Source organism: Epinephelus fuscoguttatus, linkage group LG5 (genome assembly GCF_011397635.1).
Source record: "Epinephelus fuscoguttatus linkage group LG5, E.fuscoguttatus.final_Chr_v1".
NCBI lineage: Eukaryota > Metazoa > Chordata > Actinopteri > Perciformes > Serranidae > Epinephelus > Epinephelus fuscoguttatus.
This window is the reverse complement of record NC_064756.1, coordinates 39,142,037-39,165,178: the sequence shown is the minus strand read 5'-3', so window position 1 is coordinate 39,165,178 and position 23,142 is coordinate 39,142,037. Positions and strand designations below refer to the sequence as shown.

Sequence of the window (23,142 nt, the reverse complement as noted above, 5' to 3'; positions counted from 1 at the left end):
GTTAACTCTATGTCATTTGATTGCAATACTTACACATCTTTGCACCACATCTTTTTGGAAGACCAAATATTCGTTGTCACTTAACTGTTTGCTAAATTGAGATCCTGTTGGAGGTGTCGTCAGGGTTCTGCTGCAACACTTGACCTTCTTACTGAAGGCCTTTATTGTTTTTGAGGCACATAAAGTCCAATATTACCCATGGACCACGCCAAACAATGAAAGTCCTTTGCAAAACATCAAAAATGCATGTCTAAAAATGGAAGAGAAGCTTTTCTTCGTTTTGACAGGCTGACATTTTTGAGATTTTTCTGAAGGGTGCTGATGATGTGCAGCACTGCCTGTCATCATTAACAGTTCTGTTGGGAAATGGAAGCAGCAATTCAGGCAATCTGAAATCATTTATCACGGACTAATCACGACAAGGTAATTCTGACAATCACACTCAGTTGTTTGTTTAAGGCACGACACAGAAACTCTTGTTAGTGCATTGAAACATGGCTGTGCAAATGAGCTGTCAACGAGACGTCACAGTATAAATCAGGTTTTAGATCTGAGAATCATAAAAAAGACATGAGAAAAGAACTTGACTCCTACATGATCATTTCTATTAATGAGGCCCATAACTACTGATTTTAAACCTTTTGCTGTACAGTCTGACTTTTACAAGGTGAGGCTTTACAGAATGCTGCTTAAAAGGAATAGAATATTATGAGAATTATGATAATTTGGTTTCCATCTAAGAGTGAGATGAGAAGATCTACACTCCCCAGGAAGTCAGAGATGTCGCTAGAAAAAAATATGGCATTGTTCTGAAAACCATGAATATGTTAAATTTGTATGTTTCATATGTATTATATTGAAGTTATAGAGTTCTGATTACATGTATATGAGCTGACTTTTTCACTAAGAGGTGAAAGGGGTGTTGAGTGGTTGAAGACCTAGGTGAAACACTACTGCAGACACAACCACCACAGACCACTGTTCCAGACCAACAAACAACAAAATCAGTTGTTTTTAACGAGACATTGCTACATTTCCAGCTGCTATTGGGGTGTTTTCTTAAACGAGACATCACAGCATTTTCAAGAAGCGCAAGATGCATGCCAAGCTGCACCCTAGACCACAGTTCGAAACAAATAAAAAACAGCATTTTCAGTGATGACTGTGGCACCAAAGAGATTGAGGCTATTTTAAGACAAAACATGATCTTTTCCAAACCATAACCAAGTGTTTTTGTGCCTAAATGTAACCAATGTTAACAGCATTGTTAAAATGTACAATTTCAACATATTTGCTACATAATAACATACAAATGTCATATATCTGTGGTTTGCAGAAATGTACAATGCCAACATTTACTCTGGTGATTGGGTTGGAGTAGGCTAGCTCACAGTAAGAACAGGAAACAGCTAACCTGGCTAGGTCTGAATACTCCTCATCAGTTAAATAAAGTGTTTCTGTGAGTTCTGTTGAAATTGAAATAAAAAACACTTTTTCCAAGAAAAATACCTTTTTATTTCATTATAAATCCACATAATTGTATCTATGAAAGCATAAAATCCCCATTTCGCATGTTGTTGTGTTTTTTTTTCTCCTTGTTGTGGTCATTTGTTTCGTTATATTCAAAGTAAATCATGGGTATCAAACCATCGAAGACTGTAAGGTGTATGTCACATACAAACACAGACACTGTCAAACGGCAAAGGGGGAGCAAGAGAGGGAGGGAGGGGATGGGACAGCGCAAGTTCTGCTGGCCATCTTTTAAAACCGCTTAATACATTTAACTATCTCAAGTGCCAGCTTTTAGTAATAGGAACACCAATGGTCAAGTTCACCAGTGCTTCGTACAGGTACAGTTACTTTCCAGTGTCAAACGGAACATCAGAATTCACCATCAAACGTAGAGCCGGACGTCTGTGCTTGAAGTTTGGCTTTGAATAAATCCTCACAGGAGTTCCTCAAGGCTCCATTCTTGGGACGCCAAGGTTTTTATTTTTTATTAATACTCTGACATAGAGAGAACCAATCCACCATGAACGCAAACACACTGATTATTTCAACATTTTCTGAGTCATTCGCAGCCAGAAGAGTTAGATTGGTAATACTGGAGAGTATACTATTCAGTTGTTCATGAAAGTGAGAGAAAGAGAGAGAGTGAGAGAGACAGAGAAAGAGAGATAGAGAGAGAGGGAAGGTGAAGACATACGATTAAAGTGCCAGAGAAGTTCACCGTTTAGTTTGACAGTTTGTATTACTGATGCTTTGAGACAAGACGTTGACAATGTGCTCGTATTTTCAATCCAAGGCCCAACATGAATTTTCTCTTTGACTGCTAAGAGATAATAGAGCGGTGTGCTTTTGGAAATCTGCATATTCTCCCGATATTGTAGTAATGCTGTCATAATACTGTAGTAATCCTTTGGCATATGACTGTATGCTGGGGAAAGAGAGGAGTGGTGCCACCAAATCCTAGAGGAACCACAATCTAGGAGATCCTGGAAAAATGTCATAAAAGGGTTTTTTCAGTAATCCGTTCAGTGTATTCCCAGAGCAGCATTGAGGGTGGATTCTAACTGTCAAATGCAGAGGTTAAATCCACACGACACCCTTTAGAGCCCCGTCTGATCATTGGATATTTCCTTCAGAAAAGAAGAAGAGATTCAAGACCATGTTTACTCCAGTTCTTCTGATCCAAGGTTTCAAGCCCCAGTTAAGCACCGAACATGAGCAGAGTTCAACATCCAGAGCCTAACCTGTATCCAACATGTCTGATTCAAGCGTCCTGCATGTCAACAGGAAGGCTGTTTATTCTCCTCTGACTGCCCACAGGATGTTCACATCACATCCCATCTGATTCTTGAGTGAGGTGGCCTCAGGCGTGAGGTGGCTGTGTCTCTGGGTCAAACACTTGATCATCGGGGCTCATTAGGAGAATGTGACCATGCAATTCACTGGGGCACCTGAAGGAGACAGGAGAGGGAGACAGGTAGAGACTGAGTGATTGATTTCTGTAATTTAAGATGCATTAAGTTTGCTTTTTGTGTTGTAGTTGGACCTGTTTTTCAGAAGCAGTTGAAGAAGTTTTTGAATACTTTGCTGAAATAAACCATAGCTCAATTTTAAAATACTCCATTAAAACTCCTGCATTAGTAAAAGAATGGAAGTTTATCAGCAAAATATACTTTAAGTACTGAAAGTAAAAGGAAAATGGCTCTTGTCACAACATTCTGTTGTTTAGTCATTATAATTAATGCATTAACTTGCGCAACATGTTAATGAAGTAGCTGGTAAAGAAGAATCTAATTAATCTATCTTTTATATACTGCTGGATAGTGACAGTGCATCATATTTTACAAACTGTAATTTTGTGAAATCTTAAAGCATTCCATAACTACAACTGTGAAAAAATGGAGTGCAGTATGAAGTACAATATTTAGAGGAGAGGCCAGCCCTGTAAATACGAAAGTCTGTCCGTGAGTGTGTGATGAGGTTACGAATGGTTGGAGTGACTGATAACATCAGTGTTAGTGTTTCGCTATTGGCTGTTTCTCTTTTGAAATAAATAGGTGTTAATAAGCTGACAGAGCCATGGACGCTGACAGTCCTGTATTACTATATTTCTCATTTTCTGTAACCAGTGCAGCATGATAGCATGGTGGAATTAGAAAAATAGCTAGCTAACTTGCCAGCTGCTATGAGTTAAATGGAATAACTTAATGCTTCATGCACACACTCTTGTCACAGTTTAGGAAAGCATGTTGCTGTCATCAGATGAGTGACAACTTTGTTCAGCTCATTCTCTGCAACCACTGTAACATTAACATAAAACCATGGTGGAATTGGCAAGCTAGCCAGCTGGCTGTAGGCCAAATGGTAGTTTTGGACAGAGGAAAGAGTTAGTTTGTTTGAGAAAAATTCTTGTCTACTCTGTATGACACAACCCTTTAATTAATTGATACAGTACTCACCATTACATGTTACAATATCAGAACAGGTACTGCCACCATTATGAGGTGTAAGTAATAAACTGAAGTGAATATTATGTGTTAAAATGACACAAATGCCCAGGAGGTTAACTGGCACCTCTCCAGCCACCAGTCCACGCTCCATATTTGGTTGGACTGGAACTGGCAACCCTCCGGTTCCCAACCCAAGTCCCTATGGACTGAGCTAGTGCCAATGAAGTGGGGAGAGGAGGGCTGTGTTGAATAGAGCAAAAAGGAGCAGATTAGTGGGTTCTGCATCAATCAGGGACAGCTCATGCCAGCTAACATCAAAACAAATGAAAGTCTGTGGCAGGGTAACTGTCTGCCACTTCCTGTTTCAAATTAAAAGTCCTTGTTTTGAATTAAAAGCCCTTCAGCATTTAACACACGGTCCAGCCTTATACTAGGTTTAGACCTCGTCTTGTTACATTAACAAAGTAAATTATGGCTTCTGAACAGAAATTTATTCTGTTGTTCATTTTTTTTCTTACTCTTCTCACTTATAAGTGAACTTGTTTTTCATAAGCTGGACTCCTGTGGAGTTCTTTCCATTATAGTGTGCAGGTTTCTTGAGCATTTGCTTGTTACCTACACACTTGAGACATCCCAGTTTTTGGACAAAAGAAGAAAAATGCAAATGTCCTCTCCCACCTTATCCAGAATCATAGAAAAACCCACAGTATCTGCAGGGGTCCATAAAGTTGTTTTTCAGTACTGATGACTCAGTGACTGCTTTGCCAGCTGCTGAGATTTCAGGCTTTAAAAGCCATTTCCCTCCTATACTTTGCTTTGGAAACTACCCCCTTCACACCCACAAAATATTTTGAACTTATGGTTGAAACACAGATGAACAAATGGGCATCACAACACTTTTCTTTGCAGATGGTAAAGCTGCACTCTGGTGCGTGGTGAGATACTGCTATTAAAAAGGTGTAGGAAAGTGAAATACCTGAATTCTAATTTTGCCAACGGGGACCCTCGAACTGCAGTAAATGCAAATGACAGTCAACTGTGGTCAGGAGGAGATTTATACAAAATATAATATATAATATATACATGCATTTGACAAGTGAGAATTTTGCATAATGAGGTCTTGAATATGCTACCAGAAGACTTTAATTATGTCATTAAAACAGATTCACAAATCAATATATTTTAAAAGCTCTGAGTGGTCAACTGCTAAGTATTGTGGCCAATCAGCGCTCATGCTGCTGCCCTGTAGGTTTGTCATTGTCTTTTTTTCACTTAGAGCAAACATAAATTGTGAGATGCAATATAATGGGCAGCCACATAAGCAAATGCAATAATGTATCATTTAAAGATAAAGTAAGGAAATTATTAATTGGAAAATGTAACTTTTTTTTTTTTTTTACCATTATTACCTCAATATAAATTTATGAATGCATTGTTTAAATGTAAACTGAATGACTCAATTTATAATCCTTCATAACATTTATCAACTATTTCACTGAGAAAAAAAAATACCGTAAAGGTCTATAATTAATCAGATGGCACACTCCAATAACTGTAGCCCAGTCACCAAAGAAAAACATTCTGTCAACCATGAATACATGACATTTGTACACTTCATACATATCGTGTCTAAAGTGACGCAGTGTATGATATGTCATTGGGAGGTGGAGGGGATGGTGGACGGACCGCTGCCAAGCTGCAGACCACCTTTCAAGAGCAAAGAACAACAAAACTGGTTTTGTTTAAGCGGGTCATTGCTGTGTTTCCAGCAGCTTTTTAGCCTCCAAACATAGGTGCTTTTTAGAGACCCATGGCTGTTTTTCCAGTGGGCATTGCTGCCTTTTCTGCTGGGGTTGTTTTCCCAAACCAGGTATTTAAAGTCAAAAAAAGTTTCAGTGTACCTGCCATATAATAACTTGCAAATGTAACATATCCGTGGTTTGCAGAAACGCAATACTGTCAAAATTTTTGGGTTGAGTATTTTATAAACACATTCCACAACCACAAATATATTTGAATAAGATATCTTCAGATCTCAAAATTCGCTACTTTAACTACCAAACGTCCATCAAGTCAAAGTCCTGTAGAGCAACCAATCATTATTTAAACTCACGGGACAATATCAAGTTGTAAATTAAAAACCCAATTTTTGAAAATATTAACATGGAGATTAATACAAAATGACCCACATGAAAGCCCTATATACATCTGATGTAGGGATGCAGATAAAAGGGTTGGATATCACTCAGTAAACATCATACTGAATATGAATGGGCAAATTAAAATAGGTTAATAAGAAAACAAGAATCAGAAATCACAATTATATGTAAATTAATGCTTAATGGCTTTTGGATAAAAGAGTAAAAATAATGCCAGTGCTTGTTTAGAAAACACAAGAATTAAAAGGAAGCATAAGTTAAAGGGAAATTCCGGTTTATTTCAACCAGTCTCCTATCGTCCTAAATTTGTTTCAAGTGACCAGTGACATAGAAATAATAGTTAGCATGTTAACCGTTAGCCTAGATACAGCCGTAGCGTCAGACCTGTTAAAACGTAATTGAACGGGCATCCTTTCAAGAGCAAAGTTAGTCCACTAAACAAGCTTTTTTCCACAAAGACCGCCTCATATTGTTAGGATAAATGTCAGAGAACATATAGAAAACGACATGTAAATGTGTTGTCTTACCTTACCGGTGTGCTGCCATGTTTGTTGTTTACCATTTAGCTAAGGCTGCAACTGGTCCCATTCCTTGCAACAGAGGTATTCCTCTTCTGTGGGCATTGGGGCACAGCATTCACAGGTAACGTTACACCACCGAGCTCCAGAGCTAAATCCTTCCAGCAGCCATTCCTCTTCTGTCGTCCTCTAACATTACCTGTTGTGCCTCTCTCTCTCTCTCCTCCTCCGTTCTTCAATTTCACGAAACTCTTCGTCAGTGTATTCTGGCTCAAATAAATAAGGGTGGCCATCGACTCTCGATGTGGAAAGCCTATATACTAACATTCCACATTTAGGTGGTCTTCAGAGTTGTTGTCTTACCTTACGGTGTGTTTACCATTTACCTCTGCTTCCCAAAGCGCAGCCGAAATATCGCGAGAACAAGCGCCGATCTCATACTGTGTCTGAAATCTCGTGAGAACAAGCAACAACAGCTGGAGGGCAGAACCGGACAGTAGCCTGAAAAGTTCATTCATTTATTTTATGAAAGATTTATAGAATAATGGCTGACTTTTTGCCAGACTTCGACTTTTTGGAGGAGGAATTTGATTTTGCAGAGTTTGATGGCCGCCCTTATTTATTTGAGCCAGAATACACTGATGAAGAGCTTCGTGAAATTGAAGAACGCTATATGTTCTCTGACATTTATCCTAACGATATGAGGTGGTCTTTGTGGCGAAAAAGGGAAAAGCTAACTATTATTTCTATGTCACTAGTGACTTGAAACAAATTTAGGACGATAGGAGACGGGTTGAAATAAACCGAAATTTCCCTTTAATGTATTCAAACATTCATATAAAGCAAAGGTCTACAGCTGTAATTTGCTCCAGTTTTGTTGTTCTTTCTTCAGCAGCAGCAGATTTGATTTTCAGTAGTTTGTTTCACTGCAGCTAAGAAATGAGCTTTGGCCTGTCAGATGTCTGTCTATATGTGATGATGGAGAGGAGGGGAGGAGAATCAAGGGGTGTGGAAGGACAGAAGGTGAGGAGGGAAAATAAAAATGAGAAGAAGAGAGATAACAGTAAGGCAAAGAAACAGGATGAGAGTGGAGGAGAAAAGGCAGTGGGGGAGAAGAAGTAAAAAGACTAGAACAATAAGTTAAGGATGAGTAAAGGAGAAAGACAGAAAGAAGGGGAAAGAGAGAATAGAGAGACAAGTAAAGGAGGAAAGATGAGAGAAAAGTTGCTGAACAGTAAAGGAAAAAGGAAGAGGGAGGAGAAATCAAAATAAAGAAGGGACTGAAAACAGGGGAGTCAAAAAGGGTTAAAAAGATGAGGAGAGAGTAACGAGGAAGTGATGGAGAAGTAAAGAGAGAGAGGAAGAAGAGAGGGGGAGTGGAGGAGAATGCTTACATAATGGAAGAGAGAGCTTACATAATGGAGCGACACCAATCTGCATACTGTGCGGGATCAGGCCATTATATAATGGCCCAATAAAGAGGAATAATGTTGTTTACTAAGGCAAGGCGATATTTACAGAGCACTTAGAGGCAGACAGACTCCAGGCCTGCTAATGGCTGACGACTGCTGCTCTCTCTTTCCATCTCTCCTTCATTCATTTTCTCTCATCCTTTTCTACCTCCCTGTTAAATATGCTTGGCATGTTTCCATCCCTCTCTCCTCCCTCAAGATGTTCTGTTGGAGCTTCTCTGGTGGAACAATGAGTGGTTACCCTCTCACCTGTGTGTGTGTGTATGTGTGTGTGTGTGTGTGTGTGTGTGTGTGTGTGTGTGTGTTTGATCTCTCACCTCTCCCTCCTCCTCTCCCTTCAGCGCCGTGAAGCTGAATGTAAGTAAATCTGAAAGACACACATAACCGACAAAAAAATAACAAAAAGAAGATGGAATTAGAGCTCAGAGAGACGGACTGACAGATAGATAGATAGATAGATAGATAGATAGATAGATAGAAATACGGAGACAGCTTGTCTGTCTCTATCCAAAGGTAACAAAATCCACCAGCACATCTAAAGTCAACCCTATGTGTGGTTAGGTTCAGTGACGGACTCAGTATGTTTGAAGGGCAGGGGCGAAAAGGAAAAAAAGGCACCTACTGCAGACATGGACAAGAGGGCAGCCAAAAGGGCACATCTGCTCGTTTTCATCCAATAGGGCACATCGTCTTGTTTTGATCACTCAAGAGGGCAGCCAAAAGGGCACATCCTCTCATTTTCGCCACTCAAGAGGGCACTGGGGGGACAGTCTGACTGACTCCCCCCCCCCCCCCCGAAGTTTAGGCACAAGAACCAATTGGTTATAGTTGCCAAAAGATCTTCTTTTAGCTTAAAATACCAAGTTTTGTTGAAACACTCACAGTTGGACAACCTGTCAATGTCTTGTTAAAAAAACAATCACTTTTCATGGCACTATCCCCACTGGAAAAACTGACAGTCACTAAAAAACTTCCATGTTTGGGGGCTAAAAAGCTGCAGGAAACATAGCCATGACTTGCTAAATCAGGGTTTCGCATTTTTGTTGGTCTTGAACAGTGGTCTGCAGCTTGGCAGGCATCTCACTGAGGTAACACACCATCCAACATGCACTCTACCTCTCAGTGGATAAGGAAAGATTCTCCCCCAATAAACCCTTTAACAGGTTTTTTGGAGGAACTTTTTACAGTATTGAAACCAGCTCATATACTATGTCACTTTGGAAACACTGTTATGATGAAACATACAATGCCAACATTTGCTTCTGGCGACTGGACTGCATGACGAGGTGAAACCCAGGGCAAGACAATTCACAAAGCACTTACTCACTTACTGCTTGTTAACATTTTTAAGGCATTTAAATTTATAAGTTTACTAAAAACTGATGAAACTGAAGGTGTCATACATCAGCCACAGCATATATAAGTAACATATCTATCAACTCCTTTCTCCTCTCATATGGATTATCACAGCTGGCCACTCAGAAGATTTTCATGAAAAAAATCCAACATTCATTTCTACACTCAAATCAACGGATTGATTAGTCTCAGAAAACTGCAAAACTCGAATCAGGTTTGAAAAGTCCAAAGTGACGTCTTCATATGTCTCATTTAGTCCAACCAAAATTTCATTTACAGCAATATGAAACAGAGAAAGCAGCAAATATTCACAAATAAATGATGAGTAATTGACAAATAAACAGTAAAGGAATGATGGCTAAATGATAAATTAATGATAATATTAATTAAGATAGATACTGAGTGAGCTGTAAATCTGGGATTCAGCTTTCTATTTGCGGACTTCTCATCTTCTTCACATCCAATCTTCTTCCAATCCTTCTCTCCATCCCTCCTCCACCTCCTCCTCATCCCTGAGTTTTCATTTTCTCTCCATCTCTCTTTATCTCTCCATCTCTTCTTGTCAATAACTGTGTCTCGGGGCTCAGTGACTCATACGTACTTCTCTCTCTGTTTGGTTGGCTGTTTCTCTCTTTTTTTTCTCTGTATCACTAACTAAATATAAGTCCATAATCCTCCTTTCTTTCTCTCTCTTTGTCTTTCTCTGGATGTCTCTCTCTCTCCTTCAACAGACCCACAATCCGCCCGTCTGTCTCTCTTTATCTGTCTTTCTGCTTCCTTCCCACATACACTCAGGTCTTTTTCAGATGGAGATTAAAATGACTTTGACTTTGTTTTATTTTAGTCAAAGGGTTTATGAGGAGCCACTGGCAATGTTATGCTGCAAATTATATTCAAAGGCCTCCTCATAAAAATAGATATCAGGAAACAGCAGAGCCTGAGTTGGGATTTCACTGCTTTCTGTTTATGTGCATTCATGAGATTTATTTAGCACATAAGCTGTGCAGAAAAGTGCAAAAATAAACTACTTCAAATATATAGACACATAGATAGATAAATGTATTAGAACTTTCTGAAATCCAATATGTACCTTACAGCAACGCTCAGATAAATAAACCTATATACCTTAACTTTAAACCTTACAGAAAAAAAAAAATATTCTTTTATCATAGGCGAGACTCCTGGCAAGCTGCAGATCACTGTTCAAGACCAACAAACAACAACACTGGTTGTTTTTTTAGCAAGCCATTGTTCCATTGCCTGTTGGAATAGTGCCACAAAAACCAGGTATTTTAAGCTGAAACCTCATCTTTCCCAAACCATAACCAGTACTTTTGTGTCTAAACCAAGACACGTTAACCACAGCATTGTTTAAATGTAAAGTTTCAATGTATCTGCATAATAATGTACAAATGTAACATATCCATGGTTTGCAGAAACACAAAATGCAAACACTTATTTTTAGTTGTAAAACCACCTTTGAAAGCAGTGTTGGAAGAAAGTACTCAGATCTCTTACCTAAAAACAGTAATACCACAGTACAGAAATACTCTGTTACAAGTAAACAGCTGTGGCTCAGAGGTAGGGTCAACCACGAATTGGGAGATCAGTGATTTGATCCCCGGCTCTTCCAGTTCACATGTTACAGTATCCTTGGGATACTGAACCCACAATTGCTCCTGATGGCAGTTTGAATGCTCCTGATGGCTGTGTGATTGCGTGTGAATGGTTACATGTGACATGTAGTGTAAAAGTGCTTTGAGTGGTCAGAAGACTAGAAAAGCCTTCCATAAACGTTCAGCATTCAAAATCTTACTAAAGTGAAAGTACAAAAGTATGATCATCAAATTATACTTGAAGTACAAAGAGTACAAGAATTCATTATGCAAATAAGTCCATTTCAGAGTAATATGTATTTCGTCATTGGATTATAAACATGCATTAATGTGCTCATCACTTTACTGTTGAAACTGGCAAATGCAGGGCTTCCTTGTTACTATACACTGCTGGATAGCAGTCAAGTATTAATTATGTCCATAACTAGAATTACTGCCTTGTGGTTGTATGCCTCTGTGCACCAGTCAAGTTGCTTTTATAGTTTCCATCCATTTCTGTGAAAACACGGATGCTTCATACACATGTTCCCATTAGTGGCACAGTTACAAGGTGGACACTCAAGAGTGATGTCACCAATTCAGTATCTGACCAAATGCCTATCCTTCTGTTCCTAGATATGGTGGTGAGCAATGGCCAGAAAAGTGTTTTTGCATGACGTCGCAGTGAAGTTGACCTTTGACCTTTTGGACATATAATGTCATCACTTCATCATTACATTCGATTAGAAATTTCTGTGAAATTCAATTGTAATTTCTGTATAAATTCTCAAGTTTTGGCTGGGTTTGTGATGTAACGGTGACCTTGACCTTTGACCTTCGACCACCAAATTCCAGTCAGTTCATCCTTGAGTCCAAGTGGAAGTTTGTGCCAAATTTGAAGAGATTCCCTAAAGGTGCTCTTGAGAAATCGGGTTCATGAGAATGAGATGAATGCAAGGTCACAGTGGCCTTGACCTTTGACCACCAAATTTGTATCAGTTCAAAATTCAGTCCAGGGCAACTGTAGTGACCAATCTGAAAAAAATTCACTGAAGGCGTTGTTAAGATATTGAGTTTACAGGAATGGGACAGACAGACAACCTGGAAACATCATGCCTTTTGCCACGACTATCGCCGGTGTAGAGGCAACATGATAATTTATTTGTTGATTATATTTGTATTATTAATCCAAATCTGCAATGTAACTACTGTTTAAAGGTGTCAAATAAAAGTAGTGAAGTAAAAAGTACATTTCCCGCTGGGATGTAGTGAAGTAAAAATATAAAGCAGCAGGAAATGTAATACTCATGTAAAGTACACGTACCTCAAAACTGTGCTTAAGTATAGTACTTGTGTAAAGGTACTTAGTTATTTTACTCATACTGTTTGAAAATGAAATGGGGGGGAATAAAGACATACTGTTTCTTTGTTGTTGAGTGACCAAACCTTTAGAAATCCTGATGAATGTGAGGTGTCTGAACACACTGGTTTTACTCAGAGATGTTTCCCAGCATCCTCCAATAGCAGACTGCTGGGTAGCTCCCAGTGTGAACGTGTCAGTGGATGAATGTGAATGACGTTGTCCGTCTACTTTCCCTGGATACATGAGGGTAAAAATAAAAGCCACTGTGTGGTGAGACCAGCAGGTGTCACTGTGACTCTGTGCCGGCCCGCTGCCTGCCAGCCTCAGTGGAAGCTCTGTGGCAGTCGCTAACAGTTTAGTCACTGTGCCATCGTACTGCTTGGTGCCAGGCGCGGATAATAAAAGCACACTGAATGAGGCCCTGATGCCTCGTGGCTTTACAGAGTGCACAGTGATGCTATCTGCCTGCGTCTGCCCATGTCTCTCCACCCTCTCTCTCCCTCTCTGTGGTAATCGCTGAGGTGGGATGGTGGGATTGTATTGGAGAGAGCCAGCATGTGTTGAATTAAAGTGTGTATTTCTGTGTGGCATGTTGCTTGTGTTCAAGTGTCTGTGTGTGCTGTTGTCCGATGGGAACTTGTATCTCCAAAATGTCAACTCAGTTAGAAAATCAGGCTTATTTCAGCCATTATATATACATAAACACACCTACTCTTAATACTTACATATTCTGAACTCTATTTACCACTGTGCTCTAGTTTATTTATAACAGCCTGCATGCATCATTGTGTTCTGTATAATAAGGCTGCTGGCCCTGCACACACTAATACTAAGCTATTCTTGGGATCTTACCTCCATGTTTAAGCATCTCATTTTGGTAAATAAGGCTCAGAACTACTGTTTACACCTTAATGTTCTTACTGAAAGAGGTAAAAGAGCCTTAATGTTTGCTGTCCCCTCTGACATTAATCTATCTCTTAGTGTTTTATTTTTGGAGCAGATTCTGAAACAAAATTTTTAAATGTCTAAATTAGCATTTTTAACTATTCTTTCTTGCTGCTTCATCTACGCATGTCAACTACAGTTAGGTTAATGTTAGGGAACGAAGATTGTTCCTATCAACAAAAAGCCATATAGTAAAAGTGCCTCTGTTATGGGATGCAGACTCTGGTCCCTCACAGGAAAATGAGAAATGCTACACATCCATCCATCCGTTCTTAACCCAAGTTGTCATATATCCCAGCTTTGTCAGTGGCCTTTTAAGTCTACATATTATGCGCCAAGTATCCTCCTGCATCTGCTGCTGACATTCCTGGATGCTACAACCAATGCCAGGATGTCAACAAAAGCACATGGTTAGGTTTAGGTTATGGTTTGGCTCTACATTTATACATGAAGCGAACACAGAGCTCCTGGGTCAAAGACTAGGGTTTACTGGACCCATCCATCATCCCTCCTGCCCGCCCTACAGGGACTTACCAGCTCCTTATATTTCATCTTTACTGGTAGCATTTCAACCTGACACCGTCCAGCGGCATATCATACTGCCGTGAACGGTGCCGTCCAGCCAACTGGTGGCAAATCATCACCCCTGAAAGGTTCGGACCGGCTGCATTACAAACCGGCAGCAGAAAAAGTGCTGGCAAACCTTGGATATGTTACATTCATTCATTCATTCATGTTCTAACCGCTTCATCCTCTTGAGGGTCGCGGGGGGGCTGGAGCCTATCCCAGCTACATCGGGTGAGAGGCAGGATACACCCTGGACAGGTCGCCAGACTATCGCAGGGCTGACACATAGAGACAAACAACCATTCACGCTCACATTCACACCTATGGACAATTTAGAGTTATCAATGAACCTAGTCCCCAATCTGCATGTCTTTGGACTGTGGGAGGAAGCCGGAGTGCCCGGAGAGAACCCACGCTGACACGGGGAGAACATGCAAACTCCACACAGAAGGGCTCCCACGCCCAGGATCGAACCGGCAACCCTCTTGCTGTGAGGCGAGAGTGCTAACCACCACACCACCGTACATTTGTACGTTATTATATAGCGCTGTGGTTAATGAGTGGTTAAGTTTAGGCACACATAACCACTTGGTTATGGTTAGGAAAATATCATTTTTTGGCTTAAAAAGGGTTAGGGGTTAGGGGGTTAAGGTTTCAATTCCAGCAGGCAAAGCAAAAATGTTTCAGTAATAAACAGCCTCTTCTTGTGCTACTTTCCAGATGAAAAAGGTATTCTCGATAAAAGACAATGGTGTTTGGTGGCACTATCCCTGCTGGAAACACAGTGACAGGTTGCTACAATACACCAACTTTTGGTGTCTTAACAATCACTAAAAATGCAGAGAGAGTCACTTAATCACTACTGGTTTTGTTGCTTGTATGTCTCAAACAGTGGTCTGCAGCTCAGCAGTCGTTGCCTAGGTGACACACAATCCACCATCTCCTCCACCTCCTGGTGACAAAGTCAGCTCCTATACTACATCACTTTAGAGGCAGTGATATGATACGTATGAAATATACAAATGTAGCATATTTGTGGTTTGCAGAAATGCAAAACACCATTTTTCATGCTTTCATTTTTCGGGCACACCGCTCTACTAAATGCCACTTGATAGAACACTATATTTGGGACCACATAGAGCATGAGTGCTATATACAATTCATGCTGTTTTTGGGGAAATATTCCTTTAAGTGTTGGACTGACATGCCATCCCTACTGTCTTTGTATTTGTGTGTGGACATGTATTACTCATGTTTGGGGACATGAATCCGTTTACACAGTCAAATTGTGGTGACTCACCTTCACTTTGGCGACGAAACATTTTAGGGAGAAGACTTGGCTTATGGTTCGGGTAAGTCTCCAGGAAATGAATGGAAGTCAATGTAATGTCCGCTAATGTGAAGGAAATATGACTCTGTGTGCGTGTGTCTGTGTGTGTGTGTCTAGTAGGAGAGGGGACTGATGGCATTTCAGGGAGCGGTGAGTCAGGCTGACCAACAAACACCCGCTCAGTTCATATGGATTGGAGAGAAAGCAGGCGCGTTGAGATTGCCTCAGTTTGCGAATTATGTGTGTGTGTGTGTGTGTGTGTGTGTGTGTGAAAGAGAGAGAGAGAAAGAGAGAGAGAGAATATGTGTGTGTGGTTTATACACTGTGTGCGGTAGATATTAAACCCACAACAAATGGCCTAAGGGCCAGTGGGGGCTGCTGAGATTGCTTCCATCAGAAAAAAAAAAACAAAAAAAAAACTTGTGTTTCTGCATGAGAGAGAGGGTGTGTGTGTGTGTGTGTGTGTGTGTGTGTGTGTGTGTGTGTGTGTGTGTGTACATGCATGAGAAACTGTGATTTTAGATGGGATGTGTGTTGTTACAGGATGGAAGGGGGGACAAAATGATGATTAGATAAAAAGAGACTAATATTATCATGTAATGGAGTGATAGTGGATGATGGCTGGATAACTAAAACTTAAAAAGGGCAGAGGAACAAAAACAAAGGCAGAGATAAAGAAAGAGGAAAAAAGGAGGTAAGGAGGATAGAAGAGAATTCAACTGCTAAATCTTATAATTTAATGTGGGATCATGGAGGGTAGATAAAAGAGAGCTGAGGGAAAGAACATCTGAAGAGTGAAATAAGAAAGAGGTAAAGAGGAGAGGAGGAGTGACAGAGGACAGTGGAGAAGAGAGGAGGAAAACAACAGATGGAGAATGAACTCCTGGAGACAGAGTCAAGAATGGAAGACAACAAAAAGAGAAATCTGCTGGATCACAGGAGGCTGTTTCTCCAAACCGTCACTTTTCTGGTGACAGGGTGGAAAGGACAGAGTGGAAGGCAGATTGGAAATTACTTTCAACATACTATTTATTTACTGAGGGACAGGAAATGGTTGGGCTGATGTCTAATTCAGAGAAACAAACACATACAATACTGCAGGTGTGAGACAGTGGTTACTGTCTGAATTTCTTTATTGTTATTGTTTTGACCTGTATATGATATTTTATTGTAGATATTGCATTTAAAAAAGTAAGTGTCATATTGATAATTGATAACAAGAGAAGGCGTGTCTTTAAATGGAGCGAGTCCCAGCCCATGCCTTAGTCAGGGTTTATATTTGGGCTTTGAACCAACAATGTACCTATAGTGTCGGCTCTGTACTCGTACCCTACACCATCGACTGAAGTGCACCCTACCTAGAAATGTGACTACACATTGCGGAGCACACCTCCTGTTTGTTTTTGTAAACTAAAACCTTTTTCCTCAGTGGAAACAAAGCTTTTATTTACCTTTATTTTACTGATAGCAAACAAATTGTGAAGACAAGTCTTGCATGAGACTCATCCTGGCTTTATATGAGTAAACTCCACAGATAAATCAGTTTGCTGCTAGGCTAATTCATGCAGAGGAAAATGTCATGGGCTAATGCTAATAATGTTAGCATGTTGTGTATGTGGGGAAAAGGTGTTTTGTTTCATTTTCAAAAGTGTTTTGTCAGTGAACCTTGTGAGTTATAATAAAGCTGGATTTTGTAATGTTACCTTTGTTTAATGTTGCTGTTGTTCCTGGATTCACATGAGTAGAAAAAAAGTCAGCTAGCCGCTAAGCTAATTTACACAGTGCAGAATGTCATAGGCTGTAGTACATGTGGTGAAAACGTGTCTTGCAAAAGACAATCGTTTTGTCTGTAAACCTTGTGAGTTAAAATGAGTGAGTTGAATTTTTACTTTTGTTCAAAGTTGTCACTTTTAAGCCATGTTTTATGTGTGTTAGGCGTAATTTGAATCAATTGACTTTACAGCTCTTAACAGAAAGTCAACACAGAGTGGCAACCGTCGTGTTGGAGGGTGATATTGCAGAGCAATGCAGACACACCACCACACATTTATAAATGCTCACAACAACACAGGCCACTGCACAGATTTTGGCATAGAGCCTACTTACAACTCCAATGTTGTGTTCACACCAAACAAGATAAGGAATTTTTGTGTTGTGTTACTCATGTGAGTTTGAAAGCTACAATATTTTGCACTGACTTGCTTCATAAATGCAAATAACTCGCGTGAAATTGCTTAATTGATGAACGAACTTAGCCTGTACATCCTCAGTGTCTTACGTCCCTGGAGGATCTCAATGCTGATTCGCTATCATGGTGCAAATTGGTCACTGAAGTTCAGATTTTTCAACACTCGCAAATAAGAGTATGATGCGAAATTGCATTACTCGTTATGCTTGTGTGGCTTAATTTGTGCATTGTGTGTCATTTGCATTGTGTCCATTGCGTCCATTGTGCTGCTTCCGCCTTTTCATTGACTTTACATGTAATTCACTTGTGCAAATTGTTTTATTCACACCAAGTGTGAACTCATCATAAATCATCATACTCCTGAAGAGTATTGCATTATGGGTCTGTTCATAGACTACTGTGTAGTATTTAGAATTAGTCAGCGCTAAATGTGTTGAGGAAGCTGCGGCAATTAAAAATATGGGAGTTTCTGACAGCCCAGGTCTTTTTTCCAAACAGATACTGTAGAAAGGGTTGATAAACATCATCTAATGATTATGGTTGTTTAATATTTAGGCCAATTCAGCACTACTTAATACTTTGATCCATATTACTGTCGTAGAAAAATGCAGGAGACTGAAACAAGGTTTTAAAGATGCAAACAAATGACTTTTGTTCTCAAGAAACAACTACAGCTGCACCTATCTCTGTTATCTGTATCTAGAGAATAACATCTGATAATGGGCATTTACACCTAGTATAAAGACAGTTTCCTGTTAACTCAGTTGTAACTCGCATTGTGACAGTCAATCTGAAGGAAGCGCAATATTCAAAAGGAGCTGAACTTCAAATACTGACACAGATTGATGCAGAACCTTGTGATACAGAAAAGATCATCTTCTGTCATGTTTCTGTGTTGCTGTTTGTAAAATGAATCCAAAGCTTGTATGTGCAAGGTCACACAGGACATGCAAACCACAGGCACAAATGACTTGTTCAGCCTGTTTTGTTAAACAGTGAAAGGAGCCGCTCACCCAGACAGAGTCGGTGTCACACTCCATCCATTGAACTAGACAGAATTCACAGAGATAAAAAAAGAAAAGAAATGGCTCATAAATTGTGTGAAGGGGAGAAAATCTTCCAGAGCTTTGATAGATACCCTGTGATAGGGTATACATCACACTTTGAGAGTGAAATTGGTAACAGAAATATCACAAGATAAAGAGAAGAGCTATGGCGGAGGATAACAGACAAAACAAAGTGACCTTGAACTCAGATATGAAAGGAGAGGAGAAGAGAAGGAAGGCATCAAAACAAAACAACTCATTAAAATCAAACAAATGACTACAGGGAGGGAGGGAGACACTGAGAGGGAAACAAAACTTGTTTGTATTGAGAGGAAGAGGCAACAGGAAGTAACAGAGAGAATGTGTTTGCCCATGGTAGTGAAAGAAAGTGAGACGGGGACACAGTAATAATGGGTGATACAGTGAAAAAGCCTCTGTTCATTTTCACTGATAAATTAACTCTGAGCAGAGCCACAGTCAGGGTTCTCCCGAGAGGATGAGTCAAAATGTGAAGAAGTCGTATCAAACAATCTATGCGTCATATCAAAGTTTCTAAAGTCACACATTATATGAGCTGAATTTGTCATGAGGAGCTGGAGGGGATGGGTGGATGGTGAGACACCTGCCAAACTGCAGACCACTGACAGACCAGCAAACAACAAAACTGGTGTGACTTTGGTAGTCAGTGCTGTGTTTCCAGTGGCTAATGAGCCCACAAACATGGGTGCTTTTTTAGCAACCCATGACTGTGTTTCCAGCAGGGACAGTGCCATGAAGAAGGTTGTATTTTACTGGGACATCGCTGCATTTAGGATAGTGACACCAAAACCAACATTTTTTAAGGTTACTGGGTAGTTTTTCCTGTGATTGGTTAGATTTATGTTCTCCCTCCTGATGAAGCACATTTCTGTCTGTGAACACCAGACCATAACTGTCATAGTATCGACTGGGAGTCAGTAGACACATGGAGAAAGAACCATGAGATAAGATTAAAGGCTAAAAAAAAAACCACCCTAACAAATGTACAGCTGCCTTTATTGATGTTTACAGGCCGTATCAACACAAAACAAATCTTTACCAGTTAAATCTGTGCATGTATATGTTCTTTGCACAGTGTGATTTAATAGTGAGTGCCTATTCCATTCAACCTGAGGTAGCAGCATTGCCCTCTTCAAACACCCAGGCATGTGAGAACTTGTCTGTGTGTCTTATCCAGGTGAGTGACTGTTCATTAAAGCATGTTTTTAATGGGAGAGTGTTCAGTTGGTGCTCAGCCATGCAGGCTCAATGAACTTTGCCCGCATGGTTTACTAAAGCAGCCCGCTGCCTCTCAGCTCCTGTCTGTTTTCGGATTTCAATTTCAAACAAACTTCAAATGAAACTCTCTCTCTCTTGCTCTCTGCCCCACCTGCCTCATCTCTCTGGCTGCACCACTGCGTAGCATATTTAACTGAATTCATTCCTCATGGCAGCAGCAGCAAAAAAAATAAAGCACACTAAAGGTCCCACCAGCAGTCCAGACCCCCACACTGACTCTTGCAGGTGTTGGGCTAAAATGAAATCTGCACCTGAGGTGAAAGGGTTGGAGTTAGCAGCTAACTATAAATAATTAGGTAAAATGTGTGCTACTTAAAAATCTGAATATCTTCTCTAAAATTGGCAGGATTCATTGTAGATTGTCACTACTGCTCTTGCATATCAGCCTAGTCACCAGAAGTAAATGTTGGCATTGTATGTTTCTGCAAGTCATAAATACATTATGTCTACATGCTTGATACATACAACATTTCTTAAGTGACATAGTATATGAGCTGACTCGGTCATCAGGAGGTGGAGGGGATGGTGGATGGTGTGTCACCCAGCTGCCATGCTGCAGCACACTGTTCAACACCAAGAAACAACAAAACTGATTTGGTTTTATTGAGTCATTGCTGTGTTTCCAGAGGCTTATTAGGCACCAGACATTGGTGTTTTTTGGCAGCCTGTTACTGTTTTTCCATTGAGGATAGTGCAACAAATAGCAGTTGTTTTTTACTGAGATATCAACAGCTGCTCCAGCCATGCTTGTGCCTCCAAAACCGTTTTTTTAAGCCCAAACATTATATTTTCTAACCATAACCAAGTGGTTCTGAGCCTACACCTAACCATGTGTTAACCACAGCATTGCTGAAATATAAAGTTTCAACTTATCCACTACATAATAACGTACAAATGTAATGTATCACTGGTTTGCAGAAATGTACAAATCCAACAGTTTTCCTGGTGATTGGATTGTGCATATTACAGGTTGTCCCCCCACCCTCGCCCTGTACTTGTCCTCAGCAGCTACTCACCAATAACAGGAGCCGCTCCTCGGAGTAAAGTGGAGTTTGGCTCCAGGCACCAGCAACAAAAGAAATAAAAAAAGGGGGAGGGAGGTGGAGTATTGGTTTGGGCTCAGAGATTGGTGAGTTGTGGGTGTGACTGACAGTTTCTTGTGTGTTATTGGGAGATGGCATCATCGTCATGGGTGGGATTTAAGTCCACTACAGTCGTCCCTCGAAGAGAAGCTCCTCCCATCCCTTCTGCCGATGATGATGGCTGGGAGTTTTTATTAACACCTCCACCTAGAAGACAACAAGATGGAGGCAGATTATTAGGTGAAAATGGCAAAGAGGAGTGACATATTTTCTTCTCCTCGTCTATTTTTCCAGCTGTTACCCTGCCCTGCAGAGGAGGAGGACGGAGGCACAGCGAGGACGTTGGCTCCCCCTCCCCCTCCTCCGTTGGTCTGGGAGCAGACGTTAGCATGGCGCGCGGCAGCTTTCTGTTTGTAGTGGTTGCTGTGCAGCTTGTACTTCATCAGAAGGATGAAGATGAAGACTAGGACAGAGGCCACGATGATCCCCCCGATGATAATGATCATGGTACCTCCCAGGAACTGAAGAAAGAGATCAAAAACAAGCAGAGAGTTAGCTGGGTGTGCAGATCCTATGATTAATAAACAGTGTTGGCCAGCAGCGTCACTACAGTAGTGGATGTTTGTAGTTTAACTACATTTCTCAGTAGCTTGGTGGTAGCGTCGCTGTTTTCTGAATCAAGTAACTTCTCAGTAGTTAAGCTCTTTTATTGATCACTTAGCGTGGTAGCGTCCACACAAGCTACATTTCCAAAATCATTTCTGAAGCTCAAACGAGGCGGGGATTTCTGTTATGGACTGAAATAAAACTGTCACCGCTACCACACAGAGTCACTTCCACATGAAGCTGACGGGGGACAGCCCTCCATTCCCAAACACCGCCGTTCTGTACGACCCCAGCTCCGAAATTGATTTTCAAGTCCATATCGAGTTTCCTGCATCAAATGCTGCCGCCCGCTCTCCGGCCGCACTCGCACAATTCTGATATATAATTACTCTAGCAGCAAACACATTTAAAGGAGACGCTTGTCAAGTCTTTTTACATGCGCCGTCCGTGGTGCTGAAATCCCCGCTGCAGCCGCTGCTCTCTGCTGACAGCAGACCGGGGGAGAAAAAAAGACATTTCTTTGCTCTGTGCTTTCCGAAAATAACCCTTGGTTAGGATAAGAAAGGCCAACGGTCTGTACAGCAGTCCCACTGTGTTTGCCAGGACATATCAGGCAGTGTGATTATGCGCAAAGATTGGTTTAATGCATTGGAGCAATTTCATACAATTTCGGACATTTAATGTGATAAACTAATTTCAATTCAACATGGTCATTTGCTTAGAGGATTCAGCTGAAGCATAATGAGTGTTACATGTCATTAAGATGAAGTATTTGCTTGTTTTGTGGTTAATTATGCACATAATCCATTTGACCCCATCATGAATGGGATTTATATTCGTTCCTGCAGACAGAGGCAAAAGGATCAATGCGCAGCCTCCGTTTCCTTTGCGTCCGTCTCGTTCATTCAAACTTTGTAAACACGATTCGGATTTGTAGGGGACATACATGTGTATGCTGCTCACTATAAAATGTGTTTACTAGCCTCATTTCTAGTCAAAACAAATCTCTTTACACTTAAAAAATACTTGTTTCAAGCAAATTTTCACTTGAAATAAGTATGAAAATCTGCCCATGGAGCAAGTTTTTTTTTTTTTTGCTTGCAATAAGAAAAAAAAACTTGCTCCATTGACAGATTTTTTTTCTACTTATTTCAAGTGAAAATTTTCCTGAAACAAGTGAAAATTGTCTAAAAACAAGTTACTTTTTAGGTGATGAGTCTTATTTCGATTGTAATGAGATTTGTTTTGACTAGAAATAAATATTCTTGGTAAGATTTTGAGTTTTTACAGTGTACATACACATACATACACACATGTATGTTTTTGACCATGTTGTGACTGTTTGAAGCAGGTCTTCATTCTTGCTGTTGTGGTTTGAGTCGTGTTGGGAGTTAGTGCAGCTCACTGTTCAATAAACAATTGAACTTAACTTTACCTGCCTATCTGTTTGACTGACAGTTTTATTGATCAGTAAGATAACACTGATGTGGCACGAAGTTGGTTCAGTTTAGTAAAAAGCTTGGATGTAGTTGCACTAGTTACTTTCATTTTGCTGTAGCTTAGCTTGCTACATTTCTGAGGGTGATAGCTTTGGTGTCGTGAAGCTTCATTTAATATTAGAGTAACTAGTAGCTTAGCT

At 40.4% G+C, this 23,142-nt stretch overlaps 1 protein-coding gene across 6 annotated transcripts in view; it reads right to left on the bottom strand.

The window, feature by feature from the left end:
- Positions 1-1,542: 1,542 nt before the first annotated feature.
- si:cabz01090165.1 (uncharacterized protein LOC100333421 homolog) overlaps positions 1,543-23,142 on the bottom strand; it is a 537,387-nt gene continuing 515,787 nt past the window's right edge. For 4 of the 6 annotated variants that reach the window (XM_049576585.1, XM_049576584.1, XM_049576582.1 and 1 more), the window contains 4 exons: positions 21,199-21,418; positions 20,832-21,104; positions 8,426-8,475; positions 1,543-2,960 (listed from right to left, as the gene is read on the bottom strand). In XM_049576585.1, coding sequence (XP_049432542.1) covers positions 20,980-21,104; positions 21,199-21,418 — 345 coding nt within the window. In that variant the 3' untranslated portion in view covers positions 1,543-2,960; positions 8,426-8,475; positions 20,832-20,979. Of the gene's footprint in view, positions 2,961-8,425; positions 8,476-18,465; positions 18,501-20,831; positions 21,105-21,198; positions 21,419-23,142 lie in introns of all 6 variants that reach the window. The other 2 variants (XM_049576586.1, XM_049576587.1) reach the window with 2 other exon arrangements.